The sequence below is a fragment of the Panthera pardus genome, unplaced genomic scaffold (genome assembly GCF_024362965.1).
Source record: "Panthera pardus isolate Hobbes unplaced genomic scaffold, ASM2436296v1 HiC_scaffold_6, whole genome shotgun sequence".
NCBI lineage: Eukaryota > Metazoa > Chordata > Mammalia > Carnivora > Felidae > Panthera > Panthera pardus.
In genome coordinates, this window is record NW_026526991.1 from 46796240 (window position 1) to 46822936 (window position 26697).

The 26697-nt window shown below is 34.7% G+C and overlaps 1 protein-coding gene across 5 annotated transcripts in view; it reads right to left on the minus strand.

Annotated features, from left to right (window-relative positions):
- The window catches only part of CNOT2 (CCR4-NOT transcription complex subunit 2), a 130386-nt gene that overhangs the window by 24706 nt on the left and 78983 nt on the right, over window positions 1–26697 (minus strand). For 3 of the 5 annotated variants that reach the window (XM_019455087.2, XM_019455088.2, XM_019455086.2), the window contains exons 3-4: window positions 20514–20636; window positions 9545–9611 (exon numbers count right to left, since the gene is read on the minus strand). In XM_019455087.2, the coding sequence (XP_019310632.1) occupies window positions 9545–9611; window positions 20514–20636 (190 nt within the window). Of the gene's footprint in view, window positions 1–5176; window positions 5316–9544; window positions 9612–20513; window positions 20637–26697 lie in introns of those variants that run through there. The other 2 variants (XM_019455089.2, XM_053895569.1) reach the window with 2 other exon arrangements.

The following is a 26697-nucleotide window of genomic DNA, read 5'->3' on the forward strand; positions in this document are numbered from 1 at the left end:
CAGGGATATCTGATATTCTAGGTGTTTAGATTCTCTGCCCTTTCCCCATTCAGATTAAGGATGTCCTGCTGTCACCAGTTATCACATCTGCCTATGAATGCTTCCATCTTCCTGACCCACACTTTTTGGTGCTTTCTATTTCTAGTCAGCTGTGAAATTGCCTGTCAGTCAACTAAACTTACTCTGAACTGGAAGTTAAATAAAAGTGATAAGATGGAGAGAGCTAATGAATACACAGATTGCTTTAGTGCTAGGGATTTAAAGTGACTCTTTTCTTCCCTTTTTGGTCTAACTTCAGGAGCCAGAATTTCAAGGACCTGAATATTTTGAAACTATAACCTCCAAAAAATTAGAGTAAATATATTTTCTGAATGTTTTACTTCAAGAACTTTTGCAAAACTTATCTTTGGCATAACAATGTACTATCTTCTATCCCAAGGATACCAGTGGATCACAAAGATTTCACTGGAATCTGGGGGCCTCAGTACTTGGCTTATAGCCTAACTTGGCTTCCCAAGTGAATGAAGCCAATAAATCCAACTCAATATATTCTATGTGTACTCTTTTCAGACAGGTTCCATGAGGAACAGAGGCTGGTTCTGTTTTTCTTTAGGTGACATGAAGGGAACTAACTGGCTTAGATTATATGTTGGTGTAGTTCACCATATGTATGTCTGGTCACTAAAAGTTTTGTGACCATTAATATACCGCTAGCTGCAGACACTTTCTCTGAATCAGGATAAAATAAGGAAAAACAAGAGATTAAAAATCAGCCATATAAGATTTCTTCAGAAGAAATCAGTCTTTTCCTTCTCTTCATCCACTCTAGTTTCCCTCTAGGCCCTCTAGATGCTCCCATAAGGAACCACCAAAGTGATACTTTTCATATCACTCATTCAGCAAACATTTATTGAGTGCCTCCTATGTGCCAACTACTGTGCTAGCTGCTGGGGATACAGCAGTGAACAAGACAGAAAAGGCTCCTACCCTTAGGGAGTTTACATCCTTCTCCCCAAATATGCTGTCCTAAAATCAGCAATAGCTGTGAATTAACAACAGGAATGTGTTTCACACAATTACTGACCACCAAGAAATATCACACAATTTTAGAGCCAGAAGGGACCTTAAAGATCACTTAGTCCAATGTTCGCATTTTACAGATGAGGAATCTGAGCTCAGATGAGTTAACTGACTTTTCCAAGGTGACACAAAGAACCAAGACTAGAATTTAGATCTCTTAACTCCTAGCGTTCTTCATGGAAACCCTATGCGAGCCCAGTATAACACTAAGTGAACACTCTTTGTGAGTGTCTACCAATTTGAGACACCTCTACTTTGTTTTCTTTTGCCTTACCCCCCCCCCAAAATATTTACCTCTCTTCAAAATTTTTCTAAACCCTCATCCCTTCGTCTTTTCCCTCCATCTTCTTTCTTCCTGTCTTTATACCTGTCAAGTTTTAGTTCTAATTTTACTTTCCCTTTCTTTTTCACTCTTACACTTTCAGCACTATAAATAAACATACATTTTCTAAAAAAATCAAGTATCCTTTGGCTCTTTTCTAATAATCAGTATACCTTACTAAAGACTCATTAAGATTTGTTTACTTCAATCCTTCATATACATATTCTACGCTGTATTATGAAAATTTAGAACTTCAGAAATATCTTAGAGACTACAGATTATCTGAACATTACCAAAAAACTTTTGGAGACAGAAACAAGAATGGCTATGGTTATTTATTTAGTCGACTGGCTACTGGCACACGAGTTAATTTATAGTGCTGAGAATGGAGGAAGACAGTATGACATAAACTCAAAGATCAGTGTTTACTTTTATTTTTCCTTTAACACTCTTGAATTTCATAAAACAGGTAAGTTCAATCAGTCTGAGTTGCATTTTTTTGAACGAGGTAGTTATGAGAAATAAGAGGAGTGCATCATTTTCAAACTGGATCATCAAGCTTTGAATAACTTACTAATCAAGCTATTTCAAATTCAATTAAAAACTGAATTCTTTTAAAACAGAAAGAGTATCACTGAATAAGAACATACAAAGACTTATTTTTAGGAAACAAAATATACTAAATCATTAAATTTGAGTAACGTGAGTCAATTACAACTGGGTAAGGTCAAAGAGGGAAAACTACTCTTTTAATGATATAATTAGAAACAATCACAAAAAAAAAAACTTCTCCAAAATGCTATACCAAGAAGAAGATGTGTAATCTAAAAGAAAAAGTGGGGGAAAAAAGATCTCATAAAAAATTTGGCATAAAATAACTACAACAGGTAAAAAATATTATGAGGTATAAAAGAATGAACAAAAACTTAAAAAGTAGTTAAAAACTTTATAGTTCTGAATCAAATTTTTCTTTCAATTTGACAAATTGCTAATAAAGAATAATACAGTATTAGGAGAAATATATGAACATACTCCAAGTAGATTCCTACCTCTAATTTGGCAGGGTGCTAAACAGAGAATGAATTCAATTTTTTATTGATCATTTTTCAGAAATCCAAGAGAATATGATCTAAGAAATGTTTCTATGAATTATTTCCACTGCACAAACTGGTTAACAGCACATCCGTTAAGTACTTTATGGCAAAATATGCCATCCTTTATTCAATATTTTGCTAAAAACAAATATTAATAATACAAGTTACAAGAAAAAAAACTAGTCATAGCAACCAAACCCTTGAACACTCACACTTAAATGAAGTCTCCTGAAATCTTTATTAAGGAAAGGGTAGAAAATCTATTAATTGGTGCAAGAGGGCTTAATGTGCCCCCTTTTCCATTTACAAAGCAACTAGCTTCTCCTAGGAACTCACTGTCCTGCCCACACTAACAATGAATAACCACCTTCTAACCTCCAATTTGTCCTCATATCTTCTTACCTCCAGTCTGCCCTGCACTTAGCTGATTAATCTTCCCTGCAACATAATTTTGTTATACATTTTCCTTCATTAAAATCAAAGGATTTTAGAAATAGGAAAGTCTCCACAGAGATCATCCAACAAAGTTACAGATAAAGAACATTAGGAATTAAGTTACCTACCCAAGATCACAAATAATGAAGAATGTAATGATTCAATTTCTTGACTCTTACTTTCAACCAATTATTTTCCACTTCTTATAGTAGTTGCTAACGCTTACATCACCTGGGGAACTTTAAAATCTGGGTCCCCTACCCAGAAATTGTCACTTAGTATGAATCCAGGCAATTCATGGCCAGTGGGATTTTAAAAATTCTCGAGGTGTTTTTAGGGGTAGAGCCAGAGTTGAGAATCACTGTCCTATTGTATTAAATCCAATCACAGTTTAGTCTTTTAAAATTCTCTGTCATGACCCAAAAGATTCTTCTAATCTTTGCTTCCCCCCACAGCTTCATTGAACAATCTTCCTTTTTTCCCTGGTCCTCTCTCCAAATCTGTCCCTGAACTTTTATTCATATCCATCTCCCAACCTAGAATACTTTCCCTTCTCTTATTCTGCTGAAGTATAGATTTTTTTTAAATGCCACAAAACAGGTGTTTACACTATACACAGTGTGCCCTGATGTATATGGGAGGGACCACTAACTCAGATATGAAAGTTAAATGGATTTGGAATCAGAAAATATTTTCTGGAGGAGATAGAACATGAATTAAAATAGTGAAAGAGATCTAGTCAGGTATTTGATGGTGGTGATGATGAGTCAGGTGGGTAAAAACATTGTAACAATTCAGTATGAGAAAACAATAAGATGTATGAAAATGAAGACAAGTGATATATAGCGTGGAGGAGGAATGGGCTTGCTTCTGGGTACTAAGGATGTATGGAACAAGAAAGAAACATGGATGGAGTTAACTGGCTTCGACATTCTCAACTATGAAAAGCTGCTGCTATACTGGAACCAGCTGAGAGTACCTGACAACATTTGGCTTACTCCTCCTCAACCTAAGTTCCCACTCTAGATTCATGACACCCATTCACAAAGTAATGCGGGTTTCAAACTTTAGAAATCTTTGATCTGTCTCTTTCACATCCTACATCACCAAATCATATTAGCTCTATCTCCAAAATATCCCAAATCTGACCGCTTCCTAACATCTCCATCCCCGGCCTAAGCCTATTTTCCTGCCTGGAATGCTGCAGCAGTAGCACTGTCTTTCTCTTCTTATCATTTGGCCCTCACCACTCAGTCCCTTTGCTACAGAGCAAAGTGATCTTTTAAAAATGAAACTGTATCTTAAAATCCTTCCATTAAACTTAGAATAAATCCAAAGTCTTTATAAAATCTCTACAAGACTCCATGATCTGACACCTGCTACCCCATTAATCTTCTACTTTCTTTGTTCATTACACTGGCCCTCTCACTCTTCCTTTAACTCATTAAGTTCATTCTTACATTCTGATGAGGATCCATTTGCTATCGTCTGTACCTGATCTTTCCAAAGATCCCCCAGATCTTTCCAAAGATGTCCCTTTTTCAACATTCAAGTTTCCATTCAAATATCACCTCCTCAGAGATAACTTCTTTGACTGCTCCACGTGAAATACTAATTCCATCCACTCATCCCTTAACCTGACTTAATTATTATAGTGCTTACTACCAGAATCATGTTATTTCCTAGTTGTCTGCACAATTATTTTTTCCCCATTAAAATATAAGCTCCATGAAAACAAGATCTTTGTTATTTGCCATACTCTTACATCCTGGAATAATATTTCACCCATGGTAGAAGTAGCCAACTAAATACTACCACCATGCCCTGGTCAGAAAACTCTTTAAATCTGTGGATTTAACATTTGTTGTTTCTATTATGTGCTAATAGCCCACTATCTAGGGTCATGACATTCAGTAAGTAATATGTAACATCCAGGATTCAAAGAAACTTCTGTTCTCAACTGATGTTCACACAGTTACACTTACTAAGTAATAGAATCCTGGCTCTAGTACTTACTGCCTGTAAAACCTTGGGCAAATCCCTTAACCTCTCTTGGGATAGTTGTGAAGATGAAATGAGTTAATTCCTATAAAGTACTTAAAATAGCACCATACACATAGTAAATATGCAGTAAGTATTAACTTTCTGGGGGTGGGTGAGGTGGGATGTGAAACACACCTATGCAAAAAAAAAAAAAAAAAAAAAAAAAGTCAACAGGTGGTCCTAAAGGTGAAAATAAACTTACAGTCTAATGAAGTAATGGTTTTCACAAAATCGTTGTTTTCTGCAGGAAAACTGTATGCTTGTGTTCTTGACCTTGAAAAATGGTAAAGATCTTGAGATATATCCCACAGAACTATAAAGATCATACTTCTTGAATGAAACCAACGTAATAGCCTAAGAGGTTTCCCTTGCCTTGATAAACTAGACTGCCCCCAAATTACCCCATGCTGTAGGTGTTGCTCCCACCACTAGAACAACCTTACCCCACAGTCTGTTTAAGGCCAATGTTAAACATGACTTCATTTGTAAATGCTTTCCTGATCATTCTCCAAGATACGTGATTACTCCCACCTCTGAAATAGCTAGAAAACTCGGTCCTTCCTCCTCTGCTTTGTAATAAAATACCTTGTGTACTTATCTACCAGATTAACTATAGCTTGCTCAACATGCATTCTATAAACATTTACTGAGTGCCTGAGATGTACAGAATACAGAGGATACAAAGGCAGTAAAGACATGTAATAAATAAAGGCAGTAACATCACAGCAGTAGGTACACTGTACATACAGTGTATATACAGCAGAATGACCTCTTCTACCACACATCTGCACTAGGCAACATTATGCCATTCATTTTATGGTAGGCACTCAGTAAGTTCCAATTAAACTCAATTCCTATCTTCTTTTTGAAGCTTACTGTGCTTTTTTCTCTCTAAACCCTAAATCTGTCCATACCATTCAACACAATACTTTTTAACCTATGTATTAGCATTGTAGGCTGTTATGTAACATTTTACATATAAATGTCTTGACCGCCCCAACTATAACATGTGCTTGAGAACAAGAACTCCCAGAGCATTCAGTATTAATTCAAGTGTCTGTTAAATGGTCCTATAATTTTCTGAAATGTGTCATCTGCCTAAATACACTGTCAACAGCACCACTTCTCAATCACCCACCTGTGCTCTGGTTCTCCACAAAACAAAACAGCCTTCATCTAGGTGTTCTTAAAACAGGAGGATATTGTTCAAAGCATGAGAATGTGCCAACTGCTCTCAAGTCAGGAGTCCAGATCCCAGAAAGACAAATTTATTTCTTTCCCCAGCAAATGACCCAGGTCCTCAGAGAATTCAGATACAAATATTTATCATGGATTCATCCTGAGAGCTAGTTAACCTATGTGCCTATAAGATAATAGGCATATAGGAAGCACTCAGTAAATAGTAGTTTCCCTTCTGTCCAATTCTCCAAAGCTCTAAATCTTTTTGGTAAGAAAGAAGAAGTCACTCCAACTTTACTACAATTTAATTTCAATGCACTGAATATTGCGGAGAGATTAATTCCTGGTTCCTTGTTAATTCCAAACTAGTTGGTAGCTTTGGGAAGCCCAAGGGGGTCTTTAAACCTATAAGGCATACCCAAAATCTTACACATGCAAAGATGACAAGTAGAGAACATTATGCAACTTGAACACAAGATTCCATTCAATAGCTTCTATAGCTATCATTTAATGCACAGTATTCACATGAACTCGTAGATGAAAAGTAAGTTACCTACTTGGATACAGTCAGACTATACTGGAACCTGTGACCATACAAGCCCCTAGTCCAACATCTTCTAGGTACCCTTATGTACTACACAATTACTTCCACACAAATCAGGCAAAATGTAGGCTTCACCAGGCCTGTATCCATTCCAAGAGGAACGTCCTCCCTTGTTTAATCTCTGTGAGTGTCAGTTTTGGAGGCTACTCTTCCTTCTCCACCTCTAACCTCTGTAATCATCAAGAACACGAAACACGGGGTGCCTGGGTAGCTCAGTCAGTTAAATGTCCGACTTCAGCTCAGGTCATGATCTCATGGCTCATGAGTTCAAGCCCCACACTGGGCTTTCTGCTGACAGCCCAGAGTCTGGAGCCTGCTTCCGATTCTGCATCTCCCTCTCTCTCTGCTCTTCCCCTACTCATGCCCTGTCTCTGTCAGAAATGAATAAATGTTAAAGAAATAAAAATTAAAAAAAGAACACAAAACAGATGGTAGACCTCCATTTTAATGGTACAAATTCCTGCTGAACTTTGCCAATCTGAATACAGAGTGAATGGTAGTATTTAATACACTTTGGAGGCAAGTTATATCAAGCCTAATGCACAATTAGAATTAGTTACCATAAGAAGAATGTCACTAATCTATCCCACCTACTATTCCTTCTATCTCACTATCCTTTATTGAGGTTAGCTTCTCAAGTATTAACATTCTGACTAATTTATACTACTGAAACCCAGAGCCTCAAGTCCCACAGGGTAGCTGGTGTTCTCTCTGACAAGGTGTGTGTTCAGACTACTTAGCAGCTAAATGACATATTTGGCCCTTTCGGGTCTATCCTAATGCACAGAGACTGGGAATCCAGCCCGTCTTTTTTTCACTAGTTGTACCTTCTAGATCTGTACCCTGGAAAGGAATAACTGTACCCTGACTTGAGACAGTTCAGTTCCAGTTGACCTAAGGGTCGATTTTTCTGTAGACTAATACCTACAATGTCTTAGTTAAAAGACTGAGCCATGCATTGAAAATGCTGGTTCGCCAATGCTACAGGAGGAATACAGCCATATACTATACTAAATTCCAACAGGAAATACCTGTCATATGTGATTTCTTTTTAAATGACCAAGTACAAAATACTTTATCTAATGAAAACAACTTTGTTCATTCATTAATCTTTGTATACTCTTAATAATTAACACAACCATTTTACACACATAAAGACGTTAATTAAGTATCTGATACCAATAAAAAACTATATTTCAAACATTAACCCATTCCATATCTTAACCCAATTACAATTTCACATTTGCAGGGTAAAAAATTACAGCAGATTTTAGAAGTCCATATAGCTGATTATACTGTAAAATAATTGCCATTCTCCTTCATAAATAACCTTAGCTTCTCAAGTATCATTTTTCTCCATTCCATATCTACTTTCTGCTGTGATAAATTGTGGGCTTTAAAAAGAAAACAAAGCAAGTTCTTTGCAGTTACTCTATAGAGATAAGGGTAGCTTTAAAATAACTAGATATTTTCATGGTAAAGACTGCCAGAACAGTGAAAGTAGGTTTCATACTAAAACACAGGCTAAATGAAACAAATTACTAGCTAATAACATCCCCTCAACAATTAGAATGAACATTTGTGGATAAATAAGCAACACCTCTTTTATGCAATGTAAAGCTTTTTAAAAAATATTTTCTACATGACTACAGGAAAAGTGCTAATATCTATATGCAATTAATAATTTTATTTACTAATTCTGTATTAACAAAGTGGCACCCCACAGCAAAAGAGGAAGGAAGAATAAAGTAGATGGAAACTATATTTGTCTAACAAAATAAGTTCCTCCCTCTGCTAACCTTCAAAATAAATTTGAACAATAAAGTGGTCTGATGAACTATTCTGATACCTATCAAAATTTTGCTTTTTATTATACTGGGAAAGGGTCCCAAATCAAATAACTGATTTTTATTTGAAGCTGCTTAAGATCCTCAGTGAGCATACTGTCTCCTCCAGTTACTTTATTTCTGTAATCTTTGGTGGGAATTTATATCCCTTTTAACACTCCCCTTCTATTAAGAGAGATGAGACATCAGTCTCTGACATTAATCAGATAATAAAATCTTAGAAAATTAGAGATAATAAAATCTTATTAATATTTAACAGTGTGGACAATTAATTTGAAAAAAATTGGAAGATTTTATTACTTAGTTTTATAAAAATTTTATGTGATAATCATAGCTAACATTTATTGAGCGCTTACTATGCGCCAGGCACTGTGCTAAGCGCTATAAAAGCATTACCGTACTTAAAAAGAAATTCAATCTTATATTTGGAAAAAGCATTGAACTGTGAGTCAAAAACATATGTTCTATATCCAGACTGAGCTAAAGTGAAAGAAGAAATACGTGCTAAACAAAGAGAACATTTCACAAATTGTTATGGTCTTTCATTAATAAAAAAGCCAAAAAACACAAACAAAACAATCCACTCAACTGACCAAACAAAAAATGTTCTAACTTCCTCTAACTGAAAACACAGAGAATGTCTATTATTTATTTGCTTAGCAAAATTTTCTTCAAAAAACACTGTACTAACAAAGGAATGTACAGATACAAAAGATGTAAAAATAAATTTCAATCTATCCTATATCCAGATAACAACAAATTTTGAATTAGGTCTGAAATAATAAGTTTTGCTATGTGAGTGAAATAAGGAAAACTGAAAATTAAAAATCTTTTCTTTTAAATCCTAGAACTGACCCACAAGGGCAGCACTGGTTGTTCTTTACTTGGTAGTTATTTTTGTCTTAAATCAAGTATCCCAGAATAAATACAAAATTCTTACTTTGTTGCCCGTATAAACTTGCCCCAAACTGAGACAGCTGACCTGACGTAGATGGTGATGCCAGCATCTAGAAACAAATTAATTATATTAGAGCATAAAGAAAGTACACAGAGCAATGCATTTACACTTTACAAATCTATACAATATATCATAATGGGAGAGTCAAAACACATTTCTCATTCTTCAAAACATCACAAAACAAATATTACATAATGAATTCCATGTTTCTAGAGAAAATATCACAACTGGATGAAATCAAAATGTACCTATAAAACCAATTTCTGATTACTACAAGTTTTGTTTCAAGTTACTCCAAATAAAACTACAGCAGCATCATCATTTCACTTAAAACAAACACAAAAACAAAAAACTAGGCTAACAAAACCATGAAGGCAGCATCTCAAAAAGTCAGCCTCTATACATTTGTCAGTGAAATTACTTGATTCTTAGATAATATACTAAGCTAAATTCTAAATTCAGTTTATTAAAAGTTGAAAGTTAGAAAAGTTAGAATTTAGAAAGCTAAATTCTAAATTCAGTTTATTAAAAGTTGAAAGTAAAATTACCTAAGTAGGAAAGTTTTATATTTTGTAAGAATATTTCCTAACATTTATATTTGCAAATAGTTGATGTGTATCAAATGGGTAGAAAAATGTAACAAACACGCATAGAATCATATAGTAAGTGGGCAGAGGGCCTAACACCAAAGGACAAGTCAAAATTACTTACATAGACTTGTAAGTATATGTAACTTATAAGTTACATATACAAAATACTTACATATACATATACATATACTACATATACTATATATAGACATAGTATATAATGTATACAGTGAGTGAGTGATGTGACTTTGGCACTTATCAACGTCTTTCGATTTATTGCATCAGTGTCATTTTTTCCTAGTAGAATATAAATTCTTTGAAGGCATGTTATATTCATGGAACATGTTATATATATTCATTTTTTATTTCCTCACAGAGACTGGGCACTGCATGTGGCAGTGCTATACACAAAGTAGATAAAATGAGTAAATAAAAATGTGTACACTTAAGTGTATGTTTGTGTATTCTCTTATATTAAGCAACCACCAAAATAATTTAACTATATAAACCTTGGGCCATATCATCTTAAGAGTTACACTCTAGTAGAAGAAAATGAATTATACACCTAATTATACTCTAAGGTACAATGCAGTAAATGCTCTGAAGTATCACCAGAGGAAGATAACTCTAAATGAGGGTGAGGTAACAGGAATATTTTATAGAGCAGTAACATCTGATGTGGGTACAGATGAAGGATCTTCCAGGCTGAGAATACGCAGTGAGTAAAAGTATGATGAAAGTTAGTGACAGGATTAGAATACAAACAAAATAAAAAACACCAGTGATTTCATAACATGTAATTAGCGAAGGGAGGTAGGGCTTATACGTCTATGCGCATTTGGGCATACACAGAAGAATGGAAAATAAAAGAATATGCTGGGGCCAGATGACTACCACCTATGGCAACAAAGAGAAAAAATAATATTAAACAAGGAAGTGACTTGATCAAACTGTGCCCTAGGATGATAATTCCAACAGCAAAAATGTATGGAGACATAAGTTACTAAGCCAGAAGAGCAGAAGTGGGACTATAAAAGAGAGGCACTCTGGGGCAGAAGCAACTGCTGAAATGGTTGAGGTTTAGAGAAAAGGAAGAGGGTAAAGAGTCACCAGACAGGGAACTATCAGGCCACTCTGGTATCCAGTGAAGAACTGTGCTGGTATCGACTACATTAGGGGAATCAGAAGTAGAAATACTTACATAGAGAATTTACAATGCACATTTCATGCTATTTTCATGTCAAAATTCTGAGGTGTTCAAATTATTCAAAAATTCACAAAAACTTTCATACAATAGTTTTAAACTAATGATATACATCACTCTCCTGAGGTAAGGCTGAGTAACACACTACTCAGAAAATAGTATTTAAATATAGAAAAAAATTTTTTTACAAAGCCTCAAACCTTATAAATATTCCTTCTCAAATCCAGAGGGTACACCATCTAACCAATCAAACTAAAAGAATATGCATTTTATGCCTGATCAAGTTCTTTTGTTAGATACCATCATCATTACTGTTGCCAACTAACTGGAAATATTTTAAGCACCTTAAAAGGCTCATTTCCAAATTACAAAAAAAAAAAAAAAAAAAAAAAAAAAATCAAAGAAAATGTGTAACATATAATAAAGCTTTAGTTGGTGACAGAAGATAAAAGGCTTATATAAAATCTTTAAAATCATGATTTTCTGTTATCAATGTACAAACAAAAGTAAAAGAATAGTTTCCAAAAGCTTCAAATATAAGAGATCGGAAAATATGAATACATGTCTCAGAATGATCCACAATGTGAACATTTTAGAAGGACCTCTTAAAAATTTTACTTTTCCCAGAAATTTGTTTACTAAATATAAAATTATGTTTACTAAATACATAACTCCAAAGAGACATTTTCGTCCACTTTCTCACAAAGTTTACATACCCACAGAAATTACAGATGTGCCAAGATATCAGCCCTCACAACAGCAGGAGGCTGAGGGAGGGAGGCACAGCATGAAGGTAGAGAGGGGCATGGCTCCCTGAGTCAAGTACTGGAGACCAAGAGCAGTAGGGTGACCCATTTACCAGTGTGACATAATAAATATTACCATTTTCTCTATGTGTGAGAGAACATGAAGAAAGTTAGCACTAACGATACTCTACAGGAATAGGAAAGTAGTTTTATTAAACTTAAGAGTTTATAACCTTCAAAACATCCATGTAAAATAAGCATTAATTAGCTATGCAAACAGATATTAAAATGACTGCCTCAAAACATCAAAAATACAAATGTTTGATTTCTTATAAAACTGGTCCCTAATGGTATGTATTTTTAAACTCTGAGAGCATGCTTCATGAAATATGTCAGTGCTAAAAATGTATTAACACACAATAAAGGAATGTGAATGGATAGAAATGCTATTTATAAGGGCAAAGAAAATGTGTAAGAAATGTACCATGGCACAGCAAGAACTACAATTAACAGACAACAGAAAACTTACATATATTTTAAATGCTGAAAGTTAATAATATAAATTTCTTAGAAAAATGTGAAACTTTCGATCAATAGGCACATTACAGTAGGGAATGCAACATAAGCCCAGCTTTGGAGTCAGAAAAAAAAATCTAGGTTTGAATCCTGGTTCTGTCACTTACCTATGGGAGAGCCGGGCCTTTGTTTCTTTCCTGTAAGATGGAAGTAACACTACCTACCTCATAGAGTTGAAGTGAAGATTAAATGAGATAAGATATGGCACATAGTAAGTGCTCAGTAAATGGTAGCAACTGCTGCTAATAATCTAATTTTCCTCCTAATGCAGGACTCCCTTTAACAGCAGGCAGAGGGTCATTCAGCCTTTGGGGAACTTATTGAAAAGTACCCTACATTTATATTAATTTTTGTCTAAGAAGCTAAAGAAAGAAGTTCATCATCACAAATCAGGCAAAATAAGAACTTATGTTCACAGATGGGGGAAATGGTAGAAAAAAATTAAATGTCACACAATCAGTAGAATGCTGAAACCAACAAGGTTACCATGTTCCCAGTCCAAAACCATCATTTCAATCAGTCTTTCTCATTTTTCAGTCTATAAAACACACTGCAGTCAAACAACAACAAAAACCAGGAAGCAGCTAGAAGAAATAGTAATGTGATTTAATTATTTCCGTGACCCAACAAAAAGCCCATTTAATCCTTTATTATATACAATGTTAAGAAAATCGATAGACACCGTATTTAAAAGATACAGTTGTATTTACTAGATACAACTCTGAAATCCATGACCAAAAAAAGTCTAAAAATTTTTTGTTTTAAAAATATATATGAAAATAGATAGATAGTTAAAAATTTAATAATAAACAAATGTGGCTCCTGCCAGTAATCCATTACAACACAAAGGTGTTAATTATTCTCTGCTTCTCAACAGTGACCACCTCTCCATTATTCCCTTCAATAAATGTACCTTCACTCACAAAACATATTAAACACTAAAATCAGTTTTGTCAAGAATTTATTTTCTAATAACAAATGTCTTCAAAATGCAAGAAATTTTGGTTAAATAAAAATTCCCTGATCACAAAAGCAATTAAAAATTGAAACAAGTTTTTAAATATCCTTAAAAAAAATTCACCGTATAATATACGTAAAGGTATGGACAGAACAGTTCCTAACATGCTGCTATTAATCCAGCACAAAAGTAACAAAGAAGTATAACTTTGACTATATATCTACAAACAGGAAAAAAACATAACAGAAAAGAAGTTCTCAACCTATGACAGAATCTGAAGAACATTTTAAAATTAAAAACAGTACGGTTTAAAAAATGAAACCACTGAAGTCAGAGCGAAATCTAGCAAACAGACACAAAAAGAAAAACTGTAAAAAGATAACACAAAAGACCAAAATAAGAAGGAAGAAGAGAGGGAATAATCAGAAAAACTTAAAATAGCCAATAAGTCACAGGACCTTGTACCTTATGAATCAGATAAAAACAAGTTATGGGTTTACTAGTTATTTCAAATAATTTTGACTAAAACATTAAGTTTTACAAAGCACTGTTGGGGGCGCCCGGGTGGCTCAGTTGGTTGAGTGTCCGACTCTTGACTGCAGCTCAGTTCATGATCCCAGGGTCAGGGGATTGAGCCCTACATTGGGCTCTGTGCTGAGTGTGGAGCCTACTTTGGATTCTCTCTCTCTCACTCCCTTTGCCTGTCCCCTGCTTGCACGCTCTTTCTCAAATAAAAAAAATATTAAAAAGAGCATTTACAAAAAGTATAATGCATGCTACAAGAGTCAATGTAAATTCCTACAGAACATTTAATATTCAAATTCAAAGTATGGCAATGAACATCTTAATATTATCTGAATTTTAGACGAGAGCCAAATATATAGGAAGGCATATGACTAATTCAAAAAATGTTCACATTTCTAAAAGGTTTTTAAATATCCATTTCTAAATAGTTTTCTATGAAGTTTGAATTAATTATATAGTTCTACAGCAATTACTTCAATACTCCCTCAGAGACTGGCTATTCTTCCATGAAAAACAAAGCTTCCTTACTAGTATGTAGAAATAAAATATCATTTTCTAACTATGAATTTTTTTAACATTAAAAAAATATTTTTTAATGTTTATTTATTTTTGAGAGGGAGAAAGAGAGCACAAGCAGGGGAGGGGCAGAGAGAGAGGGAGACATAGGGTCTGAAGCAGGCCTGAAGCAGTCTGATAGCACAGAGCCTGATGTAGGGCTCAAATCCATAAACTGTGAGATCATGACCTGAGCTGAAGTCAGATGCCTAACTGAGCCATCCAGGCACCCCTCCATGAATTTTTATTATTATTATTGAGATGAAACATTTTGTGATTCTTTTTGTACATATATCACAATTTGATATATCTTGTAAGTATATCATTTTAACCCCCCCCCTTAATAATAGGCTTTTATCTTTAAAATATGGAGTTTGAAGATTATGTGACTGCCCATGAATGTAAAGGGTTTTAGAGCATTCCCTTCAAATGGTTTGATATTTAATTCCAGTTTCTTTAGAGTATAGTCTGATTTTTTTATTATTTACTTAATTTAACTCTATCAGGTTATCACTGTCATAAAAATTTCACACATTTATACACATTCATATTTTCAATTAAAGTTTTAAAGGTGATTTTTGAGTTTTTTTAGCTAATAATATCTGCAAATAATCTTAACTGCTATTTTTCAATATCAACTCCTTTCCCTCCCTTTCTTTAACAAAAACTCACTGACAGCCTACTAACTCATATGCATTATTATATATGTGTTCTAAGAACACAGCAGTAAACTAGACCTAAATTCTAATGGAGTAGAGAGGATAATAAACAATTAATGAAGATGTATTTCAGATACAGAGATGCTATGATTATGAAAGTGCAAGAAAGAATCTTGAAGGATACAGTGGGAGTAGTACTGATAGTATACACAAAGCTACTTAGGCAAAGAGAGACGGCCTCTTCTCAGGGAAGGCATTTTAGTAGATACAGTGACAGATGATAGACAGAACCATGTGAAGATCCGAAAAACAAACAAAACAAAACAAAACAAAACAAAACAAAACAAAAAAAAGGACACCAAGGTCTTCGGGTAGAAAGGAATGTGAGTGTAATTAATGAACTGGACAGTCAGCCAAGCAGGACTCCAACATGTAGTTAATACTAATAATGATGATGACAACAATAATTTATTTTATAATAATACAAGTTTATAAATAGGTTTTAATGAAATACTGGTTATTAATTGGTCTGAAAGAAATCCTAGCAGCCATAATTACTGTAGGCTAACACAAGTACAAAAGCTAGGTATGAGTTCAAAATGGTTGCTGTTTGTCAAAATAAGAAAGTGGCCTACTCTTATCAGTTTTAAGAGCTTTTTAAAAAGGAACAGGTGTCACATTTCTTGTCTTTACAGCATATATTAAAGCAAGGGAAAAGGAGTTCCCGTGAGTTTGTGCTTCTAAAATGATTATGCTTAAGAATTATCAATTGAGTGCACAGACTCACAGGACTAGAAAATAGACTAGCAATTCAAATACAAATATATTTAAACAACAATAACTCTAAGCTGTTTAGATTATATTATCCCTAAAGAGCTGTCTATTGACATCTTATATGAATGTTTTTCATCTTCCATAATGTCCCCAAATAGAAAATAATTTTTTAAAAAAGAAAATAATTATAATAAAAAAGAAACCAAGCCCATATCTACCTCTAATTTATTTAATCTTATGAAAACGCTTAAATAACATATCTGTAATATTTATAAAATGGTGTTTATACATCAAAATAGCAAATTCAGCATTCTATACAAAGACATATCCATACACAAGCATCTCTTGAAATAAAAGGCCTTGGAAAATAAGTAGTCCTGAAGAACTACTTAGCAATTTAATTAGTACACAATCACATAAAGAACAGCTTCCCAAATACTTCTACAACCATGCATATGATACTTACATTTTATACTATATGGATAGGTACATTAGGACTTTTTTAAAAAAAAATTTTAACATTTATTTATTCCCGAGAGACAGAGCATGAGCAGGGGAGGGGCAGAGAGGGAGGGAGACACAGAATCTGAAGCAGGCTCCAGGCTCCAAGCCATCAGCACAGAGCCCTACACGAGGCTCGAACTCACAAACCGTGAGATCGTGACCTGAGCTGAAGTCGGCACTGGATCGACTTAGCCACCCAGCCGCCCCAGGACTTTTTTAAATAAATGGCATACAGATTCACTCAATCACTGGTCAGTTTTTCTTTATCATAAACAAGAATTTGAAATTATTTTCTCACTGTTCCCAGAGAGAAAAAAATTACAAAATTATCTCATCTATTTGTTACGTTGTTACATTTAAAAGCTTTCTCCTCAATAGTTTTATAGTAAAATAATTGTTATTTGCAGATGATATACATAACTATGTAAAAAACCCAAGACAATCAAATGGAATAATAATATTATTATTGTTCATATTAGTAGCAAAATTTATTTAATATTTACTATCTGGTCTTCTGAAAGTTTTGCATGTTTATTCATTCAATCCTTATAGCCACCTATGAATCATATACTGTTATTCCTATCTTATAGATGAAAAAACTGAGACACAAAGAGACTAACTTGCCCAAGGACACCTGGTTAGTAAATCATGTGAGTGAGATATAAAATCATACAGTAGGACTTGCAGAGCCCCTGTTCCCAAACAACAAAAACTAGTAAGAGTTTTGTAAGGTAGTTGGTTATAAAATAAATACAAACTATTCTATCAGTAAAAACCAATGAGAAAAATGTAACAAAAATGGCAACCATAAAACCCTACTTATTAAAAAATGGCATCAGAACAACAGAAGACAGACACCAGACTTCTAAAAGAAGGTAACCATAGGCATAAATGTGCAATAGTCAAAAATATTTTATAAAGAAGGATGTGAAAGACCTTACCTGACTAAGATGTGAAAATTGTCTATAAAGCTACAGCAATTCAACTATGTTGCAGTTCTGCCACAGAATCAGCATGAGAAACAGAACAAGAGTTTAGAAACAGGCCCAATCAGACATTAATACATATGCAGGGAGGATTTCAATTAGCCTTAAATGAATGGTCTAACTCAGGGTTGGGCAGATTCCTGCCTGCAGGCCAAATCCAGCACAAAGCTTATTATCTGTAGGGTGTGTGAACTAAAAAAAACTTTTTTTTTACTTTTTAAATGGTTATATAAATACCTACATAATATTCTTTATTTAGCCTCTTGGCCTATAAACCCTAAAATATTTACTATCTGGTCCTTTATGGGAAAGTTTTCTAACCTGTGATCTAAATTATAAATGGTGTTGGGACAACTGGATATTGGATAACCTGAAAGGGTGGGAGGAGTGCTGGGTGGAGATCTAGGCACCAATATTCACACTTCAAACTAAAATATATTTCTAAGGGAGCTAAGTTACATGTGAATAATGAAGCACAAAAATGCCAGAAGAAAATAGCTGGAAAAAGTCTAAGTATGATCTCAAAAACATAAAAGCATAAAAATAAAAACACTGAGGAGTCAAATTCAGTAATGATGATAGATATTTTTACATTTAAAAACCATTCCCTAAACTGTAAGCCAAAAAAACTGGGAAAGTATTTGTAATGGAGCACAAGGGTCTATTAATCTTAATTTATGGAGAACACTAACAAATAAACAAGACTTACCATCTCAATAGAGAAATAGAAAATGGGACAAAAATAGGTAATCCACAAAGGAAGAAATACAAATGGCCAGTAACTACGTGGAAAAGACATGTTACCATGTGTGTTTGAGTGTGTGCATGCCTATGTGTGTAAATTTAACAATGTCTTAATATATTTTAAGACAGTAAGTTTCTTCTGTATACTGCAAAGACTTAGAGGTAAGTAACAGCTGGTATTTTTGAGGGCATGGAAAGTGTTGCTCAGAGTAAAAACTGGTACAAACTTTCTAGTGGAAAATATGTTAATATGTTCGAGATTTACATGATAACATTTTTAAAGTAAAAATATTTAATGTATTAAATCAAAATTTTAGCAGAAAATTATTCCTGATCAGCAAAATTATGGGTAATTTTTCTTCTCCCTTCTCATGCATGTTTTTAAAAATCTGTATAATACCTCTGGTACTATTTTGTTATTAAAAAAAGTATCAGCAACAGTAGAAATTTGTCCCAGCTTAAAGGAGAAAAAAACAGAGGCTTGGAGAAGTCCTTGGTAACAGGCAAAGCCAAGATCCAAACACATATAAGTGTTAGGCTTTAGAGCCTAATTTCTTATGTCTTATTACCTTCCTAATTAAAAAAAAAAGTTTTCTAAAGCAAATCATTGTGTTATTTTTGTGACAAACGACTAAACAGGAATGGTAACCAACATATGTGAGTGTATTTAATAATGGTGACTAAAAACCTCGGATATACAGCATTTCTGTTCTCTGGAAGACATACATCTTTGTCATTCTCTGTACATATTTTATTCCAGATTTGTTTGAAAGCTTCATATCTTCCTAATCAGAATAAGTGCTTTTCTTCAATAAGTAATATTCTACTACCATTTTTTTTCATCAGACTTAACTTTCCCTATACAATCATAGTAATATACACGTGGATTAGTGTTACAGTTTTTGCAACCAACATTAGCCGGAAGATATTCCAAATTCTTCAACTACAAGACCAAGACATAAACATAGAAACTTAAGTAAAACGTAACTCAATTATAATTTATATCCAAGAGCAAACAGAAGAGCAGTAAAGTAACAGAAAATTAATGAGATGACACTATTCTATCAGCTCTTAAACTGCACACTAATTATGAAGTCACCACATATTTTGAAGAGTCCTAATAACACAACTGACACACTGTTGCCAAAATGACACAATTTTCAAACAAAAATAAAGGGGAGTCGCATCAAAATAGGAGGGGGTAAAAACTGATTGTAAGACACAGGAATTAATTTACTAATGGTCGACTTTAATGAAAAATGAGAGCATTTCTTACAGATCTTAGAATTTTATCAGTGCTTTAAATATCAGTAACAATCCCATTAGGTTATTAACTAGAATAGATTGTTATATAGGTAGGGAAATTAGGAATAGCCAAGTTTATAAAGGGTTGAAAAGAGAAAAAGGGTGGGTGGGTACAAATACAAAAATGCAACTGGTTTGACTACTGTAGTATATAGTGTATAATTTAAAGAGGCTTACTAGAATTTGAAAACAACAATTAATTGATTTAAAAATATTTTATCAATTTGCTAATTATGACTTGGCTGTGTGAAATCCTTTCATTCCAAACGGGATTACTGAACTACTAGCCTTCCAAAGCACTTAATTCACACCTCTATAACATAACATCTATGTTCGAATACAGTTCTTCCAAAATTTTTCTGTAGTAGCATCTCTACGGATGAACAGAGGAGATACTCTTACTAACTGAAGCTTAGGGTTACACCCTGAAGATTAAAGAGCAAAGGTAAGGTTTCACTAAATCTTGCCATTACATCTTTAAATCTGTGCAAATCTGCTTTCTACTCTATGTCTATATTTTAATATTAAAACAAGTTACTTCACAAGTTAAAAAAACTGATAATCTAGAATACCATGTTTACCAGAGGATTTTGAGTACTTCCTACCACAGTATTACCATATCCCAACTTAAGAATTATAGGACATTTTATCTCCCACTAGAATGTAAGCTCCCATAGGCCATTGCATCCCCAGGGGGTAGCACTGGGCCTAAAATACAGCCACTCGATTAAAGACGGTATTTTGCAATTCATATACTATTTTTCAGGAACCAGAAGGACACAGACATACACTGGTAAGTAAACACAATATAACTGATTAACTTACATCTTTTTCTGACCGATGTGGAAACATAGAAGACTGGCTGTAGTACATGTTTTCATCATGGTAGTCACTGTCGACCCCCTCTACAAACTTCTTTCTTGAAGCACCAAACATGCTGTTTGTCACCTAAACAAAAATATTGCTTTTATCAAGAGTAATATTTTAGAAAATGTCACGCTTTACCAAACTCCTATGAGGAAAAAAGAAAATGAAGGAAGCAATGCTAAGATAAAGAAACAGATTGACTACAGAAGGGCTAACAGGGCATGTGAAAAAGTCGGAAATCTGACTATAAAATTACAGTATTAAATTTTTGCTTCCAGGCACATAAAATAAGAGGAGAAATTTAATAAAGCCAATCTTATGCAATAATTCCACTTACTTTAAAAGAAATAGACATCACTTATTCTTGAAAAATTACAACCCAATATATACTTTCCCATACAAAGATTGTTTTTAAATTCAACTTTGGGCTTAGTTATTAAAAATCTTCACATCCATCTTCAATCTTATTGTCTCTGTCATCACTGTATCCACTGTGTAAATGATCTGTTTTCCAGAGCATATCATCTTCACTCACAATCTAAATTTTTTGAGATACAGCACTATTTAAGTCAGTATGTAATGGCAAACTGGAAACTTTATCTCAAGCCACAAGTACCCACTCTTGTAACAGTAAGATAATTGTTTCAGTCATCATCCTGGTGTAAATTTATGATTTTTGTTATATAATCTGATTATTATTATTACTCTTTTGCTTTTTAAATCTTGATCACCTCCAACGCTAGTAATTTTGAGCCCATGCCAATACAAATAATTACTAAGTCTGTGCTAATTCTTTTTTTTTTTAAGTTTTATAATCTCTATACCCAACATAGGGCTCAAACTCACGAACCTGATATCAAGACTCACATGCTCTACTGACTGAGCAAGGCAGGCACCCTTGTGTTAATTCTTTTTTTGAAGGCAGCACTAGACAATAGTCTTCACAATTCATTCTTTTTATTACTATTATTATTCTAAAAAAGTTTTTGATGTTCATTCATTTTTGAGAGACAGAGAGCCAGAACGTGTGCAGGGGAGGGGCAGAGAGAGAGGGAGACACAGAATCTGAAGCAGGTTCCAGGCTCTGAGCTGTCAGCACAGAGCCCGACGTGGGGTTTGAACTCATAAGCCAGGAGATCATGACCTAAGCTGAAGCTGGACACTCAACCAACTGAGCTACCCCAGCGCCCCCATTCTTTATTTTTTAAGTTATCTCTCCACCCAACATAGGGCTCAAAATCACAATTCTGAGATCAAGCATCAATTCCCATGCTCTACTGACTGAGCCAGGCAGACGCCCCCATGCTAATTTTGTTTCCTTAGGATGACCTCTATGGAGTTTCCACAGCTATCAACTAACTAGGTTATTTAAAGTCAATGTGTCTTCCCCCAGTGGTACTTTGTAGTCCAAAGTAAACTGAAATGTCATGATGGAAGACATTTGTGAAGACTTGAATACATGGTGACTACATCTTTTTGCAAAAATTTTGGGGAAAGACATCAAATTTGACATCTGTCTTGTATACTCATTACAAATAAGGGTATTTTCTTCAATTATAAATAAGAAATAAACAATTTCTTTTACTTCTCATTTCAAATTGAAATACTGTAGTTACTACTGTTTATCAGCAAAGGGTAAACTGACATGCTGCAGTCTTTAATAACCAAATTTATTTAATAATTGCTTTATATCTGAGGTTCCCTGTTAAATTTTTAAGAAACTCAACTATTTAACCATTCTTCCTTTTGAGGTCTGAGAAAAAGCTATTTAGTTAAAAATGAACAACACTCTGATGACAGCTTCACTGTTTTGCTATATGTTTTGGGACTATTCATCTCTGTAGGTGTGAAATACAGAAAGATATTTTTAAAGGGTTTATTATTTTGTTAGAACATACTTAATCTTCTTTAGTAATGCACTCCCTGGTGGACCTCATAAAAGCTATTCTGTAATTCTGAATGTAATTTCAGGGACTAGAACCTCACATGCCTATCCACCAAACCCCTAAGTAGTCTTTAACAGGAAGAAGTGGTTTTTTGGGGGGAGTTTTATAATAGAAAAGTAATTGTGGAAGAAAGCACTTTAGTCTGCAAATTATGACTCCACAGATGAAATTTTTAAAGTTTGTTTTGCAAAAGTTAAGAAGAATACATTTAATTCTCTTTAAAGGACCATTACTACTGAATTCCAACTCTAAGAAAGGATAAACATGGGAAAATGGCATGAAACCTAGACAATACAATAAAATTTCAGGAGAAAATAACCAGATAACCAGACACAACCAGGGTTACCTCTCATCGAATTACACACACATAAATCAACTCAATGCATACAAAGCAAAGTCTAATTTTGACATGTTTTGTATAACATTTATCATCAAAACCAGTTACAAACTCCTAAAATTCCAAAACTGAAATTAGCTGTACAGAATAAAAAATATGCTAATATTGTTTAAGAGGCTTTACTGTTTGAAAGCAAAACTAAATATATGAAATGCCTCAAAGGAAAACAGAAATGCACTCATTAATACAAGATTTTCCCACACTCAATGTGTGTGTGTGTGTGTGTGTGGTCAGTCAGAGAAAGAGAGAAGAAAACATGAATATGTAGAATTTCATTTTTGTTTTGTGTGCTTCAACACAGAAATTACACATCAGTGAAAATACTAATTATTCTTACATGACTTAAGCAAAAGAACAAAGGTAAGAGCGTTAATAGTCTCTCCAAATGCAGCACCAGTCTGGGAATGGGTACTACGATGAAACAAAAAATTATCTGATCCAGGGCAGGAGAAAAGCAAAAGCAAACGCAAATGCAAAAGCAAAAGGGACAGGGTCAGGGAAGGAAAAGGAAGGGAAGGAAAAGGAAGGGAAGGAAAGGAAAAGGAAGGGAAGGGAAGGGACAGGAAGGAGAAGGGAGAAGGGAGAAGGGAGAAGGGAGAAGGGAGAAGGGAGAAGGGAGAAGGGAGAAGGGAGAAGGGAGAAGGGAGAAGGGAGAAGGGAGAAGGGAGAAGGGAGAAGGGAGAAGGGAGAAGGGAGAAGGGAGAAGGGAGAAGGGAGAAGGAGGAGGAGGAGGAGGAGGAGGAGGAGGAGGAGGAGAAGGAGAAGGAAAGGAAAAGGAGGGAGGAGGAAAGGAAAGAATAACATAGTAACTTTCTCATAAAAGCTAGTTTTATTTCATTTTTAAGGGCCTGTCCTTTATTCCACATAGAATGATGCAATAGGGTAGGAAAACTATTTTAGAATAGCCAGGAAAGATGAAACTAGGAAGATTACAATCAGGCATAGAAATAAGAGAACCATCTAGGCAAAGACCTGTAGGAAGAGCATTCAACAGAGGGAACAGCAAGATCCTCAGTAGTGTGACTCAAGCAGTAGGAACACAGAAGAGAACACAGAAACCAAAGTCCAAGATACCAGTCAGTGGACCCAAATCATGCTGTGCCTTGCAGGCTCTGAGGGACTTTGGATTTTATTCCATGTGAGACAGAAGTCAAAAGGGCTTGGGAGTAATTTAAGAGTAACATAATTTGGCATATTTAATTACAGTTATTCTGTAAGGCATAAACAAAAGAGGAAACAAAAGTGAAGAAGGGAAGCAGGTGGGGAGTAGTGGCAGAAGTGGAGAGGCATGGTCAGATAAAGGATGTATTTTGAGAGAAACCTGACACTAATGGATGAATGAATGGATGATATCAAAGGGTAAGGTATTCACGTTATCTCCTGGAAGAGAGTAAGTATCAATCAAAGTAATCCAGAAACCAATTTTTATCAATTTCAAAGAGGGTATGTTAACACTCCATTGCAGTTATTAGTAATGCCATATATATTAGAGTTCATTTGGCAAATGGAAATAAAAACATAATGTAAAATAAAATCATACTACAATTTACATTATATGACATTTGTTAGAATCTTTGGTATATACAATTTGTCAGTTTTGAAGTAAACATATCGCAGACTTACATCTACTTTCTTTTCTCCTGACTTTCATACCAGATGTTACAGCAAAGAAGTAAAAAGTGAGATTTTACCAACAAAGAATATGATATGACATATGTATTCAGCAAAAGCAGTTTATTAAGCCTTTCTGAACACACATCTAAAACATTTAATTATTTTATCTTTTCCTTTGATTCCACAAGAACTAATCAGAAAGTATATACAGAATAGCTTACACTAATCCTTTCTATCAGCCTAAGACCTCCCCACCCACCCACCCCCACCCCTCAAAAGAGTTGGTCTCAAAATGTAGGAGTAGAGAGAGGGGGATTAAAGTGACAGGCAAAATGGAAGCACCAGGTTGGCTAGATTTTCCCAGTATACTTCATAATTTACTTTGGACTAGCTCTGAAGTCCTAAGGTATGACATTCTCAACATTTAAATACAGTACTTCAAAGTCAAATGCAGTAAAAATCAGAATAATCACAAAAAAGGAATTCACAAAACCCCAAACTTGAGATAATCTAAAACAGTAACTTTAAAGGCTAGCAAAGTGGACCCAGGTGGGATGAATGACAATTAAAGACAGAAGGAATAAGAAGAAAGGCCTGTAGCTTTTTTAAAAGTCAGGGAAACAAAACTAGGACACTTTATAAATGAAAACTTGAAAATAAATGTGTGTATGTATGTGTATATGCATATACAAGAAAAAAACATTGGAAAGGGTGAAAAATAGACTCCGATCATATCCCAGGCAGGATGATATTTAATCTTACACAAATTTCCTTCAGCAAGGCCTCTGGAGAGGAACTTACTCTGAAATCATTTATTGTTTCTATAATAGTGGCAAATGTTGGCCCAGGCATGAAATCCTATTCCCAGGGACAGAAACCCATTCATGGCAGAGTGGTCCTTTTCTTGACAGCAAACAAATGTAGGTTGATTTCAAAATCTATCTCCAGGCTTAACTCAAGGTTCTAGCAGCCAATTTTAAAGTAACCCTAGACATTTCTCCCTGAGTACAATTAATCAACTAAATCAGTAATACTTAAAACTGATTTTCCAAGTCAGTTTCTCTTCCTTTGTTCTGTACATCCAAATTCTAGCCTTCCTTCAGAGTGGATTTCACATTCTTCCTATCAGCATCTTGGTTTAAGCTCCGGACTAGTTCATTTTAACCTCCTGACTGGTCTGCTTTCACATTTCAACAAACATGCTGAGGGAATACTATACGAATTATACCAAAAATTGTGCAAATGAACACAAAAGCTGAATAAGTAATAGTTCCAAATCTTAAACAAGCTCATAGTCTAGATGGGAGATATACCTGTAAGTAAACAATTACAATATGAAAATCTGCACAGGTACTTTGGGAACACAAGGGGATATCTAACTGTCTGAGGGAAACAAAGATTTCATTATAGAAGAACTACTGTTGGAACAAAGACTTGATTAAAAAATTTTTAAAGTTGAAGTGTGTGGGGTGGGAGGTAGAAGCAAACTTTGGCATAGGAGACAGCATGTGCAAGTGCTCAGAAGTGAGACAAAGCCCAGGAAACAAAATTTTCAATATAGCCAACACAGAAGATGTCTGGAAGGATAGTGATAGGTAGCAACGAAAAGTAGGCTGGACTTCAATGCCAGGTTAAGAGGGCAAGAGCGTGGGGCGCCTGGGTGGTTCAGTCGGTTAAGGGGCCGACTTCGGCTCAGGTCATGATCTCGCGGTCCGTGAGTTCGAGCCCCGCGTCGGGCCCTGTGCTGACAGCTCAGAGCCTGGAGCCTGTTTCGGATTTTGTGTCTCCCTTTCTCTGACCCTCCCCCATTCATGCTCTGTCTCTCTGTCTCAAAAATAAACATTAAAAAAAAATTAAAAAAAAAAAAAAAAAAGAGGGCAAGAGCGTACACAGGAAAACCAGGTATAAAAATCTAAGTGATGAACTAAGCTAGACTTCTCTAGACTAACACTTTATTATGGTATCATACTAATAACCAGTATGTTGACTGCCACTCTCCTGTTCTCATCTCTAATTTCCCCTACCTAGAGGACAGAGACCAAGATTCCTGAGATCATGATCTTAACGTAACTTTGCAGCAGTAATGATCTCAAAAGCCCAAACTAAACTTACACCTCAGGCTAATTTGAGTTATTCAGTTGTTCCCACTCATGTTCACCTCTGAAAACTACCATCTGTAACTTCT